This window comes from Saccopteryx leptura, chromosome 13 (assembly GCF_036850995.1).
Source record: "Saccopteryx leptura isolate mSacLep1 chromosome 13, mSacLep1_pri_phased_curated, whole genome shotgun sequence".
NCBI classification, from domain to species: Eukaryota; Metazoa; Chordata; class Mammalia; order Chiroptera; family Emballonuridae; genus Saccopteryx; species Saccopteryx leptura.
In genome coordinates, this window is record NC_089515.1 from 2,968,841 (window position 1) to 2,991,340 (window position 22,500).

The 22,500-nt window shown below is 55.5% G+C and overlaps 1 protein-coding gene across 8 annotated transcripts in view; it reads left to right on the forward strand.

Annotated features, from left to right (window-relative positions):
* The window catches only part of EBF3 (EBF transcription factor 3), a 123,210-nt gene that overhangs the window by 88,635 nt on the left and 12,075 nt on the right, over window positions 1-22,500 (forward strand). For all 8 annotated transcript variants that reach the window (XM_066355062.1, XM_066355064.1, XM_066355066.1 and 5 more), the window contains exons 9-11: window positions 1,243-1,373; window positions 2,799-2,925; window positions 21,042-21,130. In XM_066355062.1, the coding sequence (XP_066211159.1) occupies window positions 1,243-1,373; window positions 2,799-2,925; window positions 21,042-21,130 (347 nt within the window). The remainder of the gene's footprint in view (window positions 1-1,242; window positions 1,374-2,798; window positions 2,926-21,041; window positions 21,131-22,500) is intronic.

The window sequence follows — 22,500 nt, forward strand, 5'->3', positions numbered from 1 at the left end:
GATGGGGGCCAGAGGCCTGGAGCACCTGCGCCTTCTAGACAACACTGGGAGGAGATCTGGAGAGTCCTAGGGGCCACCGAGCACCCACCCCACAGGCCTGCACATCTGTGGACCAAAGGCAGAAAGGCAGAGTGGGCCCAGCGTCCCCAGGGGGGCACCCTAGCCAGGCAGGAGAGGCCCCCGCAAGTGACAGAGTGTGTGCCCTGAGTGGTGGTGGGCAGCATGTGTCTCAGCAGCCCCTGCCTTGCATGGGGCCTGCCTACAAAAGGCCATCAAAGACAGTAGACAAGGTCTGCCATACCCTGTAGAGGGGCTGATCAAAGGCCAGAACAAAGCCGGCATCCACGAGGCTGTGGCCTTCTGTCCAGGCTGGGCCTCGGCTGCTGGGAGACCCATGCTGGGCTTCCTGCCTGCCTCCCTGGCTGTGGCCGCCAGGCCTTCCCTCCGCTGAGGCCCTCCCTCCCCTCCCCTCCCCCCAGCGGGCCGCCTATGTGCCGGCCAGGCAGGCAGCCCCATTGTAATAACTCATGCAAATGCGAGGGCTTGGGGGAGACAAAGAGAGGTCAGGCCCTCGGCTGGGGATTCCTGTCCACAAACAACATTAGATGTACAATGTGAACGTGTGCCTTTGACAAAAGTATTCATAGAGTGCTTGTGATTTGTTTTTTGTTTTTTTGTTTCTTTTTTAATCCCCCCCCCCCCCCCCCCCCGTGAAACGTGTAAAAGTAGTCATTGTGGAGCGGCAGAGGAAAATGAAGTTTTGAACCAAAAGGCAAAGTTCGTGGATGGAGAAGCCCAGCCCAGTTAGCTCCTCACCAGGAGTGGGAATGCCAGGCGTTTGCCCCTGCAGCCTCCTCTGCGCCTCTGATGGACTCTGTGTGGAGTCGGACAGCCGCGCAGATAAATCGACGTGCCGCGTGCACGCGATGCTTAATCATTTGTAATAGTCGTATTTGCCCTGACACATAATTTGCTACATCAAGCAATTTTTTTTTTTTTTTTTTTGCTCCTCTTGCGCACTAGTATTCTGTGGCTTGGCCTTCGCTTTATAAAACATTGAATAGTTTGCTTTAAACCTGTCAGCGTGCTGATCTATTGGGGGCCCTCTGTGAGGCACCCGGAGGCACGGCCTCACCTGGCCTGGCCTCCTGCTGCGCCCACGTGGCTCAGGGTGTGGTCAGAGAGTGGCCAGCGTGGCAGGCCAGGGTGCTAAGGTCTGCGTTCTCTGTCTTGTGTGAGCAGCCACTCCATGCATCAAGGCCATCAGTCCCAGTGAAGGCTGGACCACGGGGGGAGCCACCGTGATCATAATCGGAGACAACTTCTTTGACGGCCTACAAGTTGTGTTCGGGACGATGTTGGTGTGGAGCGAGGTAAGCAGCGGCATCGGGCGCTTCCAAGGGAGCTTGTTCGTGGGTGGGTTGGACGGTTGTCACTTGTGCATGGACACGAGGCACTCTACTTCACTGCCCCCCCTGAGCAGACGTTCTCCAGTGGCTGGTCCAGAATGCCCCTCCCCCCCACCCCGTGGGTGGGTTGGACGGCTGTCACTTGTGCATGGACACGAGGCACTCTACTTCACTGCCCCCCCCCCCAGCGGATGTTCTCCAGTGGCTGGGTCCAGAATGCCCCTCCCCCGCACCCCGTGGGTGGGTTAGACGGCTGTCACTCGTGCATGGACACGAGGCACTGTACTTCACTGCCCCCCCCCCAGCGGATGTTCTCCAGTGGCTGGGTCCAGAATGCCCCTCCCCCGCACCCCGTGGGTGGGTTGGACGGCTGTCACTCGTGCATGGAGACGAGGCACTCTACTTCACTGCCCCCCCTGAGCAGACGTTCTCCAGTGGCTGGGTCCAGAATGCCCCTCCCCCCAACCCCGTGGGTGGGTTGGACGGCTGTCACTCATGCATGGACACGAGGCACTCTACTTCACCGCCCCCCCCAGCGGATGTTCTCCAGTGGCTGGGTCCAGAATGCCCCTCCCCCGCACCCCGTGGGTGGGTTGGACAGCTGTCACTCGTGCATGGACACGAGGCACTCTACTTCACTGCCCCCCCTGAGCAGACGTTCTCCAGTGGCTGGGTCCAGAATGCCCCTCCCCCGCACCCCGTGGGTGGGTTGGACAGCTGTCACTCGTGCATGGACACGAGGCACTCTACTTCACTGCCCCCCCTGAGCAGACGTTCTCCAGTGGCTGGGTCCAGAATGCCCCTCCCCCCAACCCCGTGGGTGGGTTGGACGGCTGTCACTCGTGCATGGAGACGAGGCACTCTACTTCACTGCCCCCCCTGAGCAGACGTTCTCCAGTGGCTGGGTCCAGAATGCCCCTCCCCCCAACCCCGTGGGTGGGTTGGACGGCTGTCACTCGTGCATGGACACGAGGCACTCTACTTCACCGCCCCCCCCCAGCGGATGTTCTCCAGTGGCTGGTCCAGAATGCCCCTCCCCCCCACCCCGCCTCCACCCAACCCGGGGTTTCAAACCTGCAGTAGGAGGTCCCTGCATACACTGGAACAATTAGTGTTTGCATTACCAGAAGCAGGTTTAAGGGGACATATGGTGGCAATTTTCATATGAATGATGCCCTGTGGCCTTTCCTGAAAACTGAAACCCAGGATCATTTGTAGATATTTTTCTTAAAAAGGACTAGATCCCGCATCTCGGGGTGACAGCTAGGAGAGGGCGTCCCGAGACGATGGTCCAATTTAGCTCATTTTGGTAATTATGTCCAACTGGCAAGTGTCCCCCCTCTCAGGGCCAGCGCCGCTGAAAGCCTGCTCACTGTGTGGTTTTTGTAGCTGATAACCCCCCACGCCATCCGAGTCCAGACCCCACCGAGGCACATTCCTGGCGTTGTTGAAGTCACCCTGTCCTACAAGTCCAAGCAGTTCTGTAAAGGTGCTCCGGGACGGTTTGTCTACACTGGTGAGTGCACGTTTTCTACTTCCGTGGCAGCGTGATCGCTGTCCCTTTAGGACCGCATGGACGGGCCCTGCTGTGAGGCTGGGGAGGCCCCTGGACCCACAGGCTGGGTTCCGTCAGGTGCACAGTGTGTGTGTGTGTGTGTGTGTGTGTGTCCCTGTCCCAGCGGGCGAGACGCTGTGGACTGGCAGCTCCTCTGGCACGTGACCTCGGGACCCTCCCAGGTGGCCCTCCACCTTCTCAGCCGTGACCTCAGGCCCCTCCCAGGTGGCCCTCCACCTTCTCAGCCGTGGAGCAAGGTGGTGGGGTGATCAGTAATGAGTCACACCCTGCTTCCATCAGGTGTGGCTGCCCGTGGGACCAGCCTGTGCTGTGGGGCCCTCCAAGCCCACTGTGTCACTTTGTGCGGCTGCCCCGTGATGTCATTACTGCTCATTTTGTGTAAGCTGAGACTCAGAGGTTAAGTCATGTGTCCAGGGTCACGCACCCTACAAACGAGGTCCCCCCCTCCAACGTGAGCCAGGCCTCTGCTCCAGGCCTGGGGTGTCGCACCCTACGCCTGACTGCTGCTGCTCCTGCGAGGGTCTCAGACCAGTGACCACTGGGAAGGGTGGCCTCTGAAGTGACCGACCCGTTAGCCATCCGGAAGTTGTCTGATACGACGCCCTCCGCGGGCACGCTCACTCAACGGGGTTCCTTCCAGCTCACTGCGAGGAACACCACAAATACATGTAAGGTGTGTTAGGACTTGGATTTCTGTCCTAGCCAAGTACAAAATCTGTAACATTTGAGAGAGGTGTGTACCCTGGATGGCACCTGCTGAAACCCCGTGAGGGGGACAGGGTCGAGGACTCGTCCTTGATAGGTGTGGGCAGTGAGGGTGGCCGGAAGTCCATGGCAGGAGCCTGGTCTTGAGGCTTGGACAGTTCCATCACCAGTAGCAGGGTGCCCCAGTGCTGGTCTGGCCTCCCATGGAGATGTGGGGCTGTCCTCTGGCCTAGAGGCAGGTGACATGTGGCCCGAGGTCCCTTCCACTTTAGGATGTGAAGAGTGAGTAGAGGTTACTCACTCTACCCGTTCTTAGGAGGGACAGAGTGCATGTGAAGTGCGGATGTAGATCCAGGGGCACCCCGGGACCAGTCTGGGCTGCCAGCAATACCTGGAGTCCACGATGGGAGAAGCTGTCTTCTCTTTCAGCCTCTCAGCTACCCCTGCATGTGGTCAAGGTGTGTGTGGGGGTCCCTGCCCCACACCAGGGGCCACTCTCTCCCAGGGGACCAGCACACATTCTCAGGAGTCCAGAACTGAGGAAGAACCCTGGGCAAAAAGCTGTGAGTGACAGGAGCCAGGGCTGGCCCACTACTGGGGTCCGGCTGCTCTTGGTCCCCGCTGAGGCCCAGACCCTGAGAGAGAACGGCTTGAGCAGTTTGTGAGCCTTCTAGTGTATGGAAATGGGAAGGCGTGCGGAAGGGGTGACAGACTCGGCCACCCTGGGGGGCACGCACACACCTCAGCAGGGTCCCTGGGGACGGACATCAGCAGGCCACCCCGGGCGGGGGACCTCTCTCAGCACCACTGCGCTGGGCCCGTGTCCTGCGTGCTGCAGCCGCACCTGCTCACATGCTTAGCATGTGTCCCTGTGCAGGCTGCCGGCCACGGGCTGCGTGTCCCGGGATGTCTGGCCGTGAACGTCCGGCTGCAGAGGCCGCGGCGTCCAGCGCTGCTCTGCCAGGTGGTGCCCGTGCTCTGGCCCCCTGAGAGCCATGTCTGTTCGCCCCACCCGTGGGTTTGTGAGGGACAGGGAGAAGTTAGGGGCTGTGTCCGACCCGTGGTGGGTGCTCAGCTGAGGGGTGCCTCCTGTAGATGGTTTCCAAGGAACACCTTCTGTCTAAGTCCTGAGTCCCTGAAAGGAAGGGACGTTTATTATCCCCTCAGGAGCCATGTCCTATGTTTGTCATGTGATGCTTGGGTCCCGGGTCGCTTTGGGACGCTGAAGGAAGCGTGTCTGTGGGTGAGGCTGACTCACCCACGTTCTGCACAGACAGACATGGACAGTTTGTCCCCCTTGGACTGTCGGGTCCTCGTGGTTGAGGTCCCGCATGGGGGCCTCAGCATATCTTTTCGTCAGCCGGACCTTGGCATTCAGATCTCCTCCACGCACGTGGGCGTTGGGGCAGGGAGACAGGCTGGCTGTTGGCAGTGGTGACTTTCTTCTGAGATGCGATGGCGGGAGGGTCCAATCGACCTCCCTCTGCTGCCTGTTGACGCCTGAGGATTCTGACCCCTCCGGGGAGAGCAGAACTGGACCGTGGGCTGAGCATTGTGAATATCGGTACCTTTGGAAAGGGAGCTGGGGGAGGGGCGCCTGTCACTGGCCAGCAGGTGTCACGTGGGAAGGGGCCACTCCAGGGCCAGTGTGCGGGGTGGGGGTTGTCGGGGCAGCCCCCTCTGCAGCCCCTGCTGCCCTCCAGCTGGGCAGGGCACTATCCTGGGCCAGTGATCGCCTCTTAGGGCGTCTGGGGTATTCCCCCGCTTCCCCCTAAGGGAAGGCGTTTAACCCCGAGTTGGTTCCGGCAGCCACCATCTTTATTTCCACAGTGGACGTGAGGTCCACTCCAAGGATTGGCCTTGTCGGGCCAGAGGTTCAAGAAGCTCAGCTGCCTGAGGCTTGGGGGTTTTCTTCGTGAGAGTTCTCCCACGAAACGGGCCTTCAATGAAACCATTCAGCGAGCAGGGGCCTTTGCTAGCAGGAGGCTAATTTACTGCCTCCCCCACCCCAATCATTAACGGGAATATACATTTCAAACGCCATGTAAGGGATACGGGGCCCTACACTCTCAGGGAGCAGAGGAAAGCAGGGGTCATAACCTGTCTGACCTGGAAGCTTCTGTCTGATTTGCATGGCCCTGAAATTGATGGGGACAACGAAGTAATCACTGGGAACTGCCTCCCCCACCCCTGAAAACCGAGCCAGCCCTCCTCTGCACGGCAGGACTCAGGCGCGCAGCCCCTGCGGGGAGGGCACCGTCCCCTGGGCATCTGGCTCCCATCAGTGCCCCCCTCCCCATCCCCCCGGCCCGGAGGCTGCTGGGACACCCTCACATTGAACCTTCCCGCCAGCAGCCAGCCCCCTCGGGGATAATGAACCTGTGAGCATGCATGGAGGAGGGGCCCCTCCCTCCAAGGGGAGAAAGGCCTAAATGATTTGTTTACAGTGATCTGAGAAACACCAGATTCTTCAGACCCAGACCCGATCAGTCAACCCCAAGTGGGCGTGGGCGCTCCGCAGCCCCCCACCCCGGGGATGGGGAGGTGGGCCAAGGCCATCCATCCAGGCCCCTCTGCCTGCTGCTTTCAAGTACTATAAAGACACAATTACCTTGGGAAGCAGTGGCAGTTCAGTTGATTAGCACGGTGAATTAAAAGAATGAGTCACAAATGACATGTCCGGCTCCTCCATACTAGTCCTTTGTATTCCCAGCGTGCGTCACCCCTGTTGTAAGAAGGTCAGAAATTAGAGAGAGAGAACAATTTTCAAGCGGGTAGCACTTAGGAGCAGAATTAACAATCACTCTGTATGTAATTGCCAGTTAATAGTAAATTGCCTTCTCGACTGTAAAATGCAGTCTCAATGCCGGGCACCTAAAATTAAATTAATGAGATATTTTGCCGCCTTTTAAAAGCGAATAGTGCAAATTAATACCTGAGCGCCACGCTTGTTTTAATATTTGTCTAATAGTGTATCATTTACTTGCTTAATAATAATTAACGTGGTCCCGGAATAGCCTACCTCAAGAAACCCGTGGTAACGGGGCAGAGTGAACAGTGTCACGTTCATAATTTCACTGGTAGAAACACCCAATTGTTCAGAGCAATCAAAGACCTTATTTTTTAATTAGAATAGAGGCACGGCCGTGCTGTTTGAATGAAGACGAATTGGAATTCGTCTGCTTCTCGCTGAAATGATGTCAGAACAGAAGCTCCTTCTAGAGACAGGGTGGAGCCAGGGCTGAGGCGTTCTTGCGCAAGCGTGCGTGGGATGCGGCGTGCCTGTTGTGGGGGATGGGTTCCCACGACGCAAAGGAGGTCCAGCTCATTGGTGGTGGTGTTGCTTGACGCGGAGTCCTCCAGGACACTGGGGTGGCTCGTGTCAGGGAGGCGGGGCTCCTGCCTGCCGCTGACCCTTTGTACCCAAATGTTTGGCTGGCTCACCCTCATTTTAGAGATTTTTTTTTTGCTCAATTAAAGAAATTATCATAAATTAGCAGGAGTCAACATGTCATCCGCCACAGGCCAAATCTGGTCACTTGAGGAAGACGTTGGCAGCCGATAGTACACGTGTCCACAGCGGGCACAGACAGGAACTTGTCTGCCGGATGGTGTCCCGGGGACATAAAAACAATTATTTTTTGCACTAAGACCTGCATTCAGTGTTAAGCTTATGACATCGTTCCTCAACCAGTAATTGCTAACAGTTTGTGTCCTTTCTGATACAGTGTTTATGTTTTCTGCCTTTTTAATAGTAAAAAAAAAAAAGTCAGATTGTGCCTTAAATGGGCACCATGTCATGGGGCGGGGAGGGGGTTTTGGGGAGAAGACAGCCTGTCCTCAGGTGCTGTCCTGGAGTGGCAGGTGACAGTTCCCTTGCCTGTGACCCACACCGTAGCTTCTGGCCGGCTCCCGTTGTTCCACCCCCCAGTTCACTTCACCCCCTTGAAAGGTGCTCGTGTTTCTGAAGTGGTTTAAAGAGCTTTGTGTGCGTCAAGATGCAATTCTGTCAACAGCATGGTGACGCACGGTAGAGTCAATAGCGCCCTTGACCAGGGCCAGCGCCACGAGCTGTCTCCCAGGCCAGCGCTCTTCAAACAGATTACTTGTATCCACACAGCAGAGGGTGCCTAATTGCCTCCCGCGGTTCACATTGTTGTTACTATGTTGCACTCCGTGCTCATGCGTTCCCTCGGATTGAAACCGCCTGAGTATCTTCACCATGCATTTCCAACCACCTATGTGGGTGCACTGGAGGAACAGCTACTTTAATCACCAGTCTGAGAGTTTGGGCATGCATCCAGCCAATTCAGTCAGTTACTCCTGGGCACCCCCCATCCATTCTTGCCCGTGAGACCCCCTCATCACCCCCCAGCGGCACTGGGTGGCACCGTCCAGCCCTTTCTGCAGTGTGGCTGCTCTGGTCCTAGCTTGACAGAGGGAGGTGTCCGTGGAAGCCCGCGGTCCCCTGGGAGGGCAGACACCCTTGCTTTTATAGGCGATTAGCTATGGGCAGAACAAGTGGGGATGTGCATATTTTTAGCTCGGACCCTCTGGAGACCCTGTACAGGACTGGAGAGCCAGGATGGTGACCTGGATACCCCAGAACCTGACCTCCCGCCTCTCCTCCTCCCACAGCTCCCCCTCCCACCCCAGCTCTTGTCATTTGTTCTCATATCGGTGGCAGAGGGCAAAGCTTGCCCACCTACCGAGATGGTGTGCAGGTCTGAGAGTGGCGGTGTTGGGAGGGGGTCATGCGTGGGTTTCCTACGGCCGCAGGGGAAGAGAGGGTGCCCGCCTGTACGTTATGCAATTCAGCACTGGACCGGGGATGGCCAGTTAATCTGCCGGCGTGCCCAGTGGGTGCTGGACGTGCAGGTTCAATGGTGCGTCCGTCTAAAGAGTGGGTCTGCCGGGGCTCCTGGGGTCACCGCTGTCCCCTTGCTCCCTGTCTCGACGGAGACCAGGAGAATGAGACACACCGTTTGTGCTATGGCACAAGTAGACGATTTGTCCTAATCAGTGACACCCATTTACTAGAATTGCTTAAAATGAACTATACCTCATACAGAAATCGCACATTTAGAGGCTTCCATTCATCATCTGAAAATTGAGGCCAGTAAACTTTTCTGCTCCTCCAGTGGGATCGTAGGCACGCATCAAAATGTTAAAAATGATTGGTGAGAGGGAGCTGTCACCCATTTATCAAGGAAAAGAACATTATTTGCTAATTTCCCAACCAGGCTGGTGACAGGGTGCTTCGTCTTTGGACCCACGGTGACCAGCATGGCCTTTCTGTTATTAGTACAAGTCAAGCGCTTTTGGGCAGTTGCTAACAAGACACATTTGTCTGTCATCAGAGGGGCTTTGGTTGTTTTCCAAGTGGCTGTGACCAAAGTCTGCCCCCCGCGCCCGATTGGCCATGCTTTCTGGGCGGCGCTCGCCCGGGAGGAGACACCGGTGGATAAATCACGGAGTTTCCGCGTCAAGGTGACGATATCGACGACTCTGCAGCCCCGAACCTGACGGAATGGCGAGGAGAGGAGACAGCTATTCATCTTCCCCCAAAGGACAAAAGGGTCATTGCGCTCCAGTCAGGGACTGTGGGGATTGGGTGTGCAGGGAGGCGGGCCTGGCCCTCTGCGCCAGTTGGGGTGGGCAGGGTCCCGCCTCGCTGCCCCCACCCGGGAGGCCCAGGGAGGCCCGGCTGCACAGATGTGGATCGGGGTCTGAGCTGCTGGTTGGTCAGGTGCCTGCTGCACCCCTAAGAACAATGTGGGAAGGGCCCAGGGAGAGAGTGGGATGGCAGGCTATGAGCCAATGACCATTTAGAAGCCCGGCAAGATGACTACAACCAACCTAAGTGCCGAGTAGAGCAGAGATAACAAGGTGTGACAATGAGACGTCAGCGTGGATCTGGGGATGCGTCAGAGCCCCGATGTCACCAAGACCCTTAAACAGAAGCGTGCGGCTCTCCTGACAAGGGAGGGCGGAGATGGCCCCATGGCCCCTTGAAGAGGAGAAACGGGAGCTGACCGTCACTACGCACTTCCCTTTGGCCTCCCGCAGCCTTCTGCCAGTTCTGTGGGACTGGGTGTGCAGCTGGACGTGGGCAGCGGGTTGGAAGTGGACAGGGAGGGCGTGTCACTGCAGTTGTGGGGGGAGGGCTCCTGCTCTCCTCCACAGGCTTGACTTGTGGGAAGTCCTTGGACCTGTGCAGACATAGCTGCTCCAGGCTGAGGCTGAGACCTCACAAGGTCAGGCTGAGGAAAAGTACATTTAAAAAAAAAAGTCATCCTTCCAATCAGTTGTAGAAAATGCAACATTCTAACTTTCTGAGAATGGTTTTTCGATAATACAGCAAAACGAAAGGCTGTCAGTGACAGGGACCACTGGCGATGTGAACACAAGTTTTGAGTGCCATCAGCGAGCATGCGCAGTGACTTGGTTCCCAGGGATCTGTGCGTGTGTGCAGCTCTGGAAGGCTCCTTGCAGAGCGTGTCAAAGTTTAATACAGAGGCCTCCACCGCCGGGCGGGTCTTGGTGCCACTGGTCCAGCCCATCTTTGGAGGAAGTTCTTTAGGTGTTCTTGGTGGGACGGGGGGTCACCTCTTCTCCCTTCCAGACACTGTCCTCCTCACTCTGCACGTCTTCCACATGCAGAAACCCCACAGCCAGACACACGGATCCTCTTCCACCTGCAGAAACCCCACAGCCAGACACACGGATCCTCTTCCACCTGCAGAAACCCCACAGCCAGACACACGGGTCCTCTTCCACATGCAGAAACCCCACAGCCAGACACACGGGTCCTCTTCCACATGCAGAAACCCCACAGCCAGACACACGGGTCCTCTTCCACCTGCAGAAACCCCACAGCCAGACACACGGGTCCTCTTCCACCTGCAGAAACCCCACAGCCAGACACACGGGTCCTCTTCCACCTGCAGAAACCCCACAGCCAGACACAGGGATCCTCTTCCACATGCAGAAACCCCACAGCCAGACACACGGGTCCTCTTCCACCTGCAGAAACCCCACAGCCAGACACACGGATCCTCTTCCACATGTAGAAACCCCACAGCCAGACACACGGATCCTCTTCCACATGCAGAAACCCCACAGCCAGACACACGGATCCTCTTCCACATGCAGAAACCCCACAGCCAGACACACGGATCCTCTTCCACATGCAGAAACCCCACAGCCAGACACAGGGATCCAGCTGGGCAGCCCCTCTTGGTGTCTGTCCTATCGCCAGGGAGGTCAGGAAGTCAGGGCGCTGAGGCCGTTGGGAGTGGGTGTTCTCCTGGGTTCCTTCTCCATCGTTCATCCCTTTTTCTCCCAGGAGAAGGCCCTTGTCCAGACGCCCCTCAGCTGTCCTGTCATAGCCCTGGGACAGAGGGGCCAGAGGTTGGCAGTGCCACGCTCCTCCTGTCTGTCTCCTGAACCCACGCACCCGGCGCTGGTGACCGCCAGACACTTTAGCTGTGAGACTCACTTTCCCCCTGGTGTTGAAGACCAACTTTGTGTATTTTTTTCTCATGAAGATGTCCACAGTGCAGAAACCTCGTACGTAACCTTTGGGCCTGCTGGTGCTGGGCTGGTGAGCAGGGACCCATGCCAGCGAGGGGCAGCTCCTGGTGTTCCGTGGTCACGACGGGCGCGACCTCGCGTCTGCTTCCCGACAGACTGGGCCCCAGCCTGCAGCATGTCCCAGACTGTCCATGTGCTGCCTTGTGTGCTGGGGGTCAGTTTCAATAGAGGTAACTTCTAAAACTGACTTAACACCACGAGGGTGAGATATGCACGTATTGGGAGGTGGTGCTCCGGTCCTCAGGGAGCTCAGATGTTTGTCCTCGGTGGTCCCGGTCCCAGTGACACCGCTGGCTGCCTGAGCCCTGACACCATGGTGGGCCACCTGCATCCAGCTGTCACTCATGCCCGCCTCTTGTCCTCACCACTGGATTCCGTGATGATGTCCCTTCTTCCTTTTGCACTTGGGAAATGCCAGCTGACATCCATCTTGATGATGAGCATGGTGTCAAAGGCTGGGATGTCGATGCTCACAGTCGACGTGATGGGGTGTTCAGTGCTCACCTGCTGCCCACTGGGCCAGCTTCTCAGCTGGGCACTGCCATTGATCCAGAAAAGGAGGGGACCCTCTGGGCTCATCGGTGCTCAGGGTAGGCGACACGTGGCCATGGTTGTCACCAGGGAAGGCAGCCGTGTCCTCACCTAGAGCCCAGCTCTGGGCTGCACCAGGCGTCTGATGCATGACCCCATTTACAACCCAGCTGACTCAGGCAGAAGAAAAGTTAACACAATAGTCACAAGTGGTGACGTCCTTGGGGAAGAGGCAAGCTGAGGTGCTGTGGGGTTTTCTGAGAGGCCCCCTGAAGGGGGGTATGCAGGTGGCCGGGCAGGTGCACCCTGAACACGCGGCAGTGGAAGCAGAGAGCGGGTCAGGCTGGGCGCGGACGGGGCTGCCCGGGTCGGGAAGGGGGCCTGGGCGCGGACGGGGCTGCCCGGGTCAGGAAGGGGCCTGGGCGCGGACGGGGCTGCCCGGGTCAGGAAGGGGCCTGGGCGCGGACGGGGCTGCCCGGGTCAGGAGGGGGCCTGGGCGCGGCTGCAGAGGCCTTCGGACCCCAACACGGTGTGGGATTTCAGGGCCCCTTATCTAGAAACAGGACTGTTGCACATGAGGACACGTGATCCTCTGGGCTCAAGGGCTGTGGTTTGGGGATTCCAGTACTGATGTTTTTCTTGGCGATGTCTTGAAAGGCTCTGAGAACATTCCTTTTCTGTATTCAGCCCGAAATGCCAGGAGGTGGGCATGCCTCTGTGGAGACTGAAAGGGCGGCGGTGTCGGGAGCCACTTTACAGGGCACGTGGGGGCCCGTTCCCTGTGTCACCGCTCCCCGTGGCACGGCTGCCTCGTTCGTGCCAGGGGGGCCTCGAGGCATTTGCACAGTACCTGATGGCACGCAGACCACGGCGGCCTGCCCCCAGTCCAGGTGTGGCTGGCCCACAGATCCCCATCCACACTAGAGAGGCTACTTTCACTGAAAATGTATGTCGATGTCACTCACATAACACAGACTTCACCCCGAGCGTATGCCGAAGTGGTTTTTAGTAGAGTCACCATGGGGTGCGGCCGTGAAGCTCACTTAAGAGCATTTTCATCACCCAAGGAGCCACTCTGTGTCCATCAGGCATCCCGGTCCCTTCCTCTCCATTCCCGTGCCCCCTCCCCCTCCCCCGCCCCAGGCAACCACGCATCTACTTCCTGTCTGTCTCTGTGCATTGGCCTCTTCTGGACGGTCCCTACCCCGTGTGGTCCTTAGTGACGGTTTGAGGCCTCCCCTGCGTCGTCGTGTGCCCCAGAGCCTCCTCCCTGTGCACAGCAGCGGAGTCTTCCATCGTCGGAGGGGCCTTGTCCTGTCATCCGGTCATCGGTGATGCGCCCCTTGGGTGTCACGACACACGCTGCTCTGAGACACCCGTGAGCGAGTGTCCGTGTAGACCTCCGAGAAAGGTGACGATCATGTTAGCTTCTCAAAGTGGAAATTGTTGTGAGACTTCCACCATCAGCCTGTATTTTCAGAAAGCCTGTAGTTGTGACTCCTTATTTCGCATACCTGCTCTGTGCCCTGCAGGAAGCAGGGCAGGTGCCATGCTGTAGGGGTTGGCACTGTGGGCAAGGAGAAGGGCAGAGCCCTGAGCAGGCACCCGATGGCCTGGCAAGTGCCTCCCCAGGGCAGGGCGGTGCTGGTGGCTTCGGGAACATAGGAGGACAGGTCTTTCTGCGGCAGGGACACCCAGTCTGGGGAGGGTAGGGGTTTGGGAGGTCATTTTCCAGCTCGCCTTTGAAGCAGAGATCTTTTAGGCCAGTGTGAAGTGTGTACATCCATTGCCCTGTGGCTCTTCACTGGGCAGGTGTCCCGTATCTCCCAGAGGGTCGGTCACGCCGGACATTTGACTATCCCTTAGAGAAGGGGACCACAGAGGGCACCTGGCCTGATTTCTTCGCTAGCCTGTCCTTTCCCTGGGTCCTCAGCCCTGCAGTCGGTGGAGGAGAGGGTAATATTTGCTTGGACAGCTTTGTGGGAGATGCCATGCCCGTACCACACAGCCATCGCCGTGGGCATGTACCCCCCCCGGGGCCAGAAAGCCACCAGGAAACCCTGAGCCCTCTGTTCCTTAGTGCCAGGCTGGGCCTGGTGGAGGGCGCTGGGCAGGACTAGAGAAGCCATAACCCGTGCATGCCTTCTCAGAGGTACAGTGTAAATAGACTCCTTTGAGCGCAATCCAACAGTTGTCAGCGGGGTTTTAGTTTGGTAACAAGGAAGACAAGCTGTCCCCTTTACTGCGTTCCATGTCACATCACAATGCCGCCATCCGCTGTCGGGCGTTGGTGAGTGGAAGCGGGTCCCCGTGCCTGTGGCCGGTTGGGCCGTCAGTGGGAACGCGGAGCTGTGTTCTCCATGCGAGTGGGGGGCGGGTGCCGGGTCTTTCCAACTAGAAGTCAGGCGAGGCGTTGGCCTGTCCTTAGAAGTCTTGGTGACGGAAAGGGCCCTGGGGTTAAGCGGGTCGGAGGGGCTTTTGGGGCAACCACAGTGAGAAACGAAGGCCGACCTCGGGCGGGGAAACCACCCCGCGCCGGGTACGGGAAACGCCACGTCAGTCTGATGAGGGCGACCTGGGGTTCATTGCTTGGTGTTGAAGACAGGGCGGAACCCCCAAAGCTCTTCTGGTCTGTTCCCAGGGGTGACCCGGCTGCCCCCCAGGAGGGGGGCAGGCCGGGGAGCCAGGGTGGCGCCTTCTGATGAGCGATGCGGAATCGCGTGGCCTTTGTGTTCCCGGGCAGGCCACCCTGGCTGGCTCACTCACCCTGCCGAGTTCTGTGATTGAAATTCATTGCCAAATTTATTGAGAAATTAATGAGAAAAGCTGCGAAGTATTGACTTTGAGAGGAAAACACAACTCATCTTGAATGAGGAGGAAAATGCAGCAATAATTTAGCCACTATTGATTTGGCCCTGTCCATGTATTGATCTTCATTTTACAATATTAATTTGCACCTGCAATCGGCTGCAGAGGGAGCCGATTTCATTTCGTGGCGGCGTTAATGCGCAAAGCATTAGGTGCTCTTAAGAAGTGGGGGGGGGGGCATTCCAGGCCGCATTGGAAGGCCGATGTTTTCCTACCCCCCCACCCCTTCTTCCCCATTTCTGCTTGTTACTGAAATAGAATAAAAATTAATTTTTTTTTGTCGGACAAAATATGAAAGCAGAAACCCATCTGAAATGCGGCCCTCCTCTCGGCCGCACCAGTCCGTGTTTCATCCGCGCGAGGAGCCATCAGCTGCCTGAAACTCCAGCCACCTCTCATCATCATGCCCGGATCAGTTCAAAGTTCATGAAATTTCTATGAGCATTGATCTCGCCCCATTGATTTTTTTTTTTTTTTTTTTGCAGCCGATCTTTGAAATTTTAATTTCCCGAGCATCTGAATTTCTTATAGATGAAATGCGCTTGGAGGAGACAGTGGATGATAAAGTGGAGAACTTAGCATCATTTTAAAGCCTAAAAAAAAAGGGAGAAGGGGGATAAAAAAAGCAGCAGGTTTCTGGGGGGTGGGGGGCGTGATGTAGGGGTCCTGATGAGGGTGAGGTATCCAGAGGGGAGCTCACTACCAATTTTGTCTTCGGTGGCCACACATTTTTAATGCAACATTTTTTTTTATACCGTCATCTTTGAAAGAAAAGCTATCTGGAGAAAACAGTGGGACGGAGGCGCATTCTTCACTGCGCAATCACACGCTCACAGCGGTCTTTATCACCTGGTCAAGTTCACCTAGTTACTTATCAGTGGGACATTTAATAACCTCAAGGTGATATAATTGCTATTGGCATTTTTCCCCCCTTGGATTCAGCTGGTTAATGTGTAAACTACTTGTCAGCAAATAGCACTTTGTCACTGAAATCACTAACACCCTCTAGAGGGATGTCTTTGTATTGAGCAATTTAATTTTACTTTATTTAATTTTTACACATTACAACCTGTGTTCATTCAGGCACACGGAAGGCTTGCCGTCTGCCGGGGCAGGGCCCGGGTTCCCCGATTCCTCACGTGCACTGTATCTTATTTAACCAGCCCCATTGCCTTAATTGACGAGCATCCCCATCCCTCGGATAAAAAAAAAAAAAAAAAAAAAAGGACCTGCAGATGTTCTGATTATGTAGTTATGCTGCTAATGTGAAAAACGGCCTCATTACGAGGATCTGTTTGGAGCTGGAAAATGACGGCATTATGACAAATGCATGATTGGGAAGTTACAGGAAGATGATCATTATTGAAATGCAACGGGAACTCGCTTTAATAGCGTCAGCCAGCAGCTGGGACGGAGCAAATGAATGTCTTCCTGTTTTTATTGTCGAGCCCGGCTTCTCTCAGGGCGTCTGGGCGAAACCAAAAACTTCTCCCAGCTCCCGGGGCTGGCTTCGGTCTGAACAACAACAAGGTGGGGCTGAGGCCCCGGGGGGGGGGTTCCTACCTGTGGGCGCCCCTCCACCCCGTCCTTGCGTGGTTCACGACGTGGCTGCAGGGACCCTGAGTCGAGGAGCGCTTCGAGTTAGGGTCACGGTGCCCTGGCTGGGCTGCTGTCCACCTCAGCTCCCCCAGGCCGGGGCGGTCGGGAGGTGACCAGCACAGGAAGACGTGGCCTTCCTGCCCTGGCCCGAGCTCCATTGCCGGCAGGGTGCCTCCAGGCCCAGGTTGGGAGTGGGCAGCCCCTGGCAGCTGCAGCAGCAGTGGGGTCGCTCCAGCTCCCCGTGGGGGCGGCTTGCCCCAGTCTGAGCCCCAGTGCGTAGTAGCTGCTTAATAAAATGTTGGGTGGTGACCCGGACTGAGGCTGTCCGGCCGGCCCTCTCCCTCCCGGGGAGGTTGCTCTGTAGGGAAACACTCGTAGGCCACACACGCCATCTCTTTTCCAGTCTGAGCTGCTGTTTCCGACCCAGAGGTCCCGACCGTGTCCCTCTTCCTCTGCGGCGTTGGGTTTCCGTGTTCACGGCCTTGCTATTCAGGTCTCATCACGTAATTATATACATCTTGGCGTATTGGAGGTGAACTCCGACTGCAGGGCAGGGGTGGCGGCTGACAGAGAGGGTTAAGCCATCAAAACGCAAACGAAAACCACGTCTGTCACCGGAAACGACATTGCGCGGACCCCGGCCCATTGGCTGACTTGTTTCTCTGGCCGGCCGGCCGCAGCTGCAGCTCGGGGGGGGGGGGGACGGGGGGGGGCGCCCTGACACCGCGTCTGTCCGCTGCCACGTTAGCTCTGCCCGTCCCAACGTGAACTGACATCGCCGACCGTTAAAATTTTATCAATTGCCGTATGATTAATCCCCCAGTACTCGGGCGTGACTTAAATATTTAGAACGCGTCTTCTGTTATGACTCTAATGCATGTAAAGTAACGAGATTAACTCTGGCACGCACGCTCAGATACATTTAAATGTGCGTCCTTCCCGGGCTGTCGGCGAGGGTAGTGTGCAGGCATTCGGGGAGGGGTCTCTGTGGCGGTGTCAGGCTGTGTCTGTGTGACCCGTGCCAGGTATCTGGCCTGCCCCAGGCCACCTGATTGCTGGCCCCATTTGGCTTGGAATGTGATTCCTGGCTGGGGCTAGCCCTCTGATTCATTTGGATTTTATTGCTGTGTAATTTTCTTATTCTAAAATAAAAGCTCTCCAACAAAAATTACTATGCATTAGGCCGCGGTAGCCTGCTCAGATGGATATTAATACAGTTTATCTCTAAAAGGGACGAATAATGTATTTGAAACAGATAAAAGGCCCTCCGCTAAATGAGGAATGTTAATATCTTATGGCACGGTTAATAAAGAGATATTTCACAAGGGAGATTTGTTTTATAACTTTTGATACAACAGCCTTATAATCTGACATATCTTAAATGATATAATTTCGTGTGCGCATTCATCTCTTTTATACGCGCAGCGCCTCTTAGCAAGACTTGAATTCAGAACAAATCACGGCACTAATTACGTCAGGGGCGGCGGGGACGGGGGCGGGGGGAGGCGAGGCGGTCACTGCAGAACTCATCCGCCAAGACGTGTGCAGCTCCGTGGAGGTCCCAGCCGCAAGTTGAACGCATAGGGATACGTTTGGAGACATGTCTTGTTTTGTATTTTTTTTATTTTTTATTTCCCCCTCTCTCTCCTTCCCACAGAAAATAACATTTGTTTTTGTTGTGTTTAAGGCAGAGTTTTAAATTAATTTAACCCAGTCACACATGTTTGGAGACTTGCAATAAATTGCTCAGGAACCAAGTACATTAATTTACAGCTCTCCCAACGCTGACAGATGCGCGGGCGGGAGGAAGACCTTCAAATATTAACATAAAACAAATTCGCTTTCTTCTTCCTCATATTTCTCCGCCCCCCACACCCCCCTCGCCGTCCCCGCCCTGAGCTCACACAAGGCTCCTTCTCTAATTATCCACGAGGTCAGTAAGCAGAATTGGGAAGAAGCGGGGAGATCAATACAAATTATCCCTGAGCAAACCAGTGCTGACAGTCTGAATTGCAGCATATGTTTACCCAAAATCAGGCAATTTATCTTAATATCAGCAAAGTAATGCAGTGCAGGTGAAAGGTCAGGCAATCTCTCCCCCTCATAATTACCCAGTTCTGAAACAGGAAAGTGGTATTGATTGGCCTGGCTCGGTGCTCGGTGACTGGACGTGCCCGAGCCTTGCCCTGCCCGGCTGGGCCTTGCCTTGTAAACTCGGCGCGCCGAGGATTTATGAGATGTGTGCGAGGGGTCCCGGGCTCCTTTCCTTCACTGGTGGAATTTGCTGTTAGCAGAGCCTCAGCAACGCCCTGTCCACTGGGCACGGAGTGGGGGGCTCGGTGCAGTGCAGTTTGGCACCCGGAGGGTGGTCAGCGGGCTCCTCAGACCGCAGCTGCTCTGGGAGGCATTCAGGCCGATTGGGACACACACATACACACACGCACGCACCGGCACGCACACACACACACACACACACCCCAGGGATCAAACACCTCCCAGAGCCTGGAATGGGCATCGCTTCTCCTGTAGTTTCAAGACAAGGTCAATTTTTTTTCTAATTTTTCCATGTAAATTCACTGGGTTTCCAGTAGCCAAGCCCCCAGTGGAATTCCCAGCGGCTGCAGCAGCCTCCCTGCCCCCGCCTGGCCTGGCAGAGACCTCCAGCGCCCAGTGACGTCATCTTCCAAGCAGCCTGCCCAGTGCCCGGCTCACGTGGGGCCACGCGTCCAAGGTAGAAAACGCTCTCAGTGGGCTCTTAGAGGCCAGAGGTGGAAGGTACCTCGCTGCTTTAAAATATTTTTGGCCCTAAACGAAGAGCATCAGCTGAACTGAAAATGGTGGAAAAATGTCTTTCCCAGAATGAGAGTGTGCGGTTATTATTACAGGTCATAAAGCTTCTGAGAGCTTGCATTAAGGCGCCTATCACCTGTCAGGGGCATTTGCATGAAATCAATAGTGGCCGCCCATCTATCTTTCCTGATCACCTCTCATCAGGCTGATACATTAAGTCAAACAGTCATGGTGATTAGCTGGGAGAGAGAAGAAACCCTGACATGTGAGAAATGCACAGTGGGCCGTCATTTTTTTGTTGTTGTTCCCTAACCAAGAAACGTAACACTTGATCTCATCCCTTTTGGACCCTGTGGCTGGGTGAGGCCCGTCCTCCCCCTGCTGCTCGTGTACCGTGCTCTCCAGCCTTGACACCCTGGTCCCGGCCCAGGTAGAGACATGACAAATTGTCCCCCAAGTCAACACTGACAGCCTCTGATGATTAATGGTTTGATTATGAAGTGGTTTTACACATATAGAATTTACATCACAGAGAGTTAGAAATTTTGCCATGTCACATATGCTGGGGCATGTTGAAGAGCTTCACTATTTGAAAAGGGGAAAAAGAAAAAAAAAAAAGAGGGCGAAATCGTGGCCAAAGCCGTGTCATGTAAAATCAATACGTCGGATCAATGCTTTATTAACAAGAAAATGTCTTACTTCACATTCCTGTGCGGACCTTTGTCTCCGGGAAGGATGATGGAATGTCAGATCATATCGCGGTCCTCAACTTTCAGGCCCGGTATTGAGCGCACGCCGCGTCTTCCGGGGACGTGGCTTTGCGGGGGACCCGCCATGGACGTCCACCGCCGGCTGCCCGGGCTCTGGTGGATAACCGGTGACCAGTTATTTCGGGGAGCACATGCAGAGGCGCCCCCTCTCCTCCTCCCTCCAGCCGTAGCCCGTGTGTCTCAGGCTGGCGGGCCCGCTGGGTTGCGTGGCGTTAATCACCAAATTACGTGCTGACTAACGAGCGATGGCCCAAATTGCGGGGTCGGCGCGTCGCAGAAACGGTGGCGGGTCTTATTAGTCTCAGAAAGCCTGATTTATGTCACGCCATGCACCGTGGCGTGACTCCACGGAAAACGCTATCTACATCGAGAAGTAATGTACTCTTAATAAAGTATTTCCATCTTAACTCGCGTCTCCCAGGCCTCTGGGCTCAGTTTTTGTTGGAGTCAGGCACAGCCATAATAAAAGCCCAATGGCTCCCTTACAAAGCTTGTTAAACACGGAGTGTGCAGTCGGATGGAGTCCCGGCGTGATTCATGCACTGAACACGGCGCGTGTGCCGCTGATTTATGGCTGTGCACAGTTCATAGTCAAAATTACAATTTGAGGGATAAAAAGATTAATTACTATTTGTGGCCGGCAATTTCGTGGGGCTGGTGGAATGATAGCGCCCTACATCAGCTTGTAGTCAGCCATTCACAGATTATTAAAGCTTTGCAAGAGTAAGTGTTCCTTCTGCCTGGTTTGTGCTCCGCAATATGCTAGACAGAAAAGGACCACAGGGATAAATCTGAAGCCAGCAATAGCCGGACATATGTCATAATTGCCAGTTTCCCATAAATCCCTGGCCGGTGTGGAAGGCACCGTGCGACGTAGACAGTGCTCCTGACAGTGGTGATTGCTACCTATGGCCCCAAGACCTGCAACTTTCTGACGGCCCCACCATTTCCACAATATATTGAGTCACCCTTTGACTTTCTTCCTAGTCTAATTATAGATTAGAAATCATCATTGCTTTTATGTGCAAAAGAAAGGGGGGAAACCCATTCCTTAAGACAGAGCGTGCGTTTGAGGGCCGCTTGCCTTCGAGAGCATCAGAAACGCCGGTTGCACCTTTCTTGGTAAGCCTGCAGTCAGCGAGTCGTGGATGGCATGAAAGTAACGAGCCTGACCCGCATCTCTCTGTCCTGTTACAGCCCTTAATGAGCCAACCATAGATTACGGTTTTCAGAGGTTGCAGAAGGTGATCCCAAGACATCCGGGCGATCCTGAAAGGTTACCCAAGGTGAGTAAAGGGGCAGGGGTTGGGGGGTGGGCCGCTCGTGGTAGTGGCTGCCACAAGGCTGGTTCCAAGTTGTGGGGCAGCGGGTACCCTGGGGATGGGAGGCTTCTGGACACCCCAAACCTTGAGGCCACGTCCAGGCACCTGTCGGCTCAGAGGCGGACAGCGGATGTGGGCAGGGGGGCGGAGGGGTCCCCGGTTAGATGTTTCATCTGTGCTGGGAGGGCCAGGTTTTTCAGAGGGGAGAAGGAAGGGCTTCTGTGGTACAGATATTTTTGATTCTGTAAGGGGGACGTAAACTTCGCGTAATGAAATAGTTCAATTAAACATTTTCCACTCCAGTGGCCGGTGCCGATCTCTATCTGGGCAGCCCCAGTCTGATCTGTGATTACTTGAGTCTTGTTTTCCTTTCATTTTCTAAAGCTCGATTCAGTTTAATCTTTTGTTTACAAAGCTTTTGTTATAAGTCCCTGACTTAGCCGGCTAACAAATGAAGTCCACATATTAATATCTAGGGGGACGTTTTCATTTAAATGCAGCAAAGACAAAAGCCGTCCCTGTTGTTGATGCACATGCCACCTATCACAGGAATTTCATTTTGATGTATAACATTAAAGATAAATCAGGCTTATAATTTTCTCTCTCCTTTGATGAAGTTGTCTTTCGCGCTCTCTGGAAGCCATCTCTGATTTCCAAGGCAGTGTGGAAAACGCAACATGAAAGATGGAGACAGCACGCCTGTCGTAACGTCCTTCGTCCCCCCCGTGTGCACCCAAGTCCTGACCACCTCTGAGTTATATGATCCCAAGAAACCCTTTTCAATATGACCTTTTTAAGGCGCAGCGTGGACAGAAGCAGCATCATTAGGCTCCTGTCTAATTCATGAGCGTGCCACCCATGGCCATCAGATCGTCACTGTCACAGCGAGGATGGCAGTGAGGGCAGGATGGTTTTCAAATGCAGAGCAGTTCACGGAGGGGTTCTGTCCCTGACGGTAGGGCTCCAGCCGAACCCAGACCTTAGTTTCCCTGGCAAGAACTGAGGCCGGCAAGGCACTGCCCCCTGGAGGGCCCGCCACCAGCCTCAGTCCAGGGAGTGGCTTTGTGTTGGGTTAGCAACTGGGCTCAGATGCCCCACACAGACAGGCTGTGCGCACTTGGCAGGCCCCTGCAGACACCTGAGTTTGAGGCTGGGTGAACTCGGACAGGGGCCCTCTGGGGTGGGGCATCCAGGCCCTCCTGCCCCTCCTGCCCTCCTGTGGGGCCCCCACCTACCGTACAGCCCCTCGGAGCTTCGTCAGCTGGTGTGGGTACCACAGGTGACCAGGTGCTCGCCGGGGCCCTCACTAGTGAGCCGCTAGCCTCCTCCAAGCT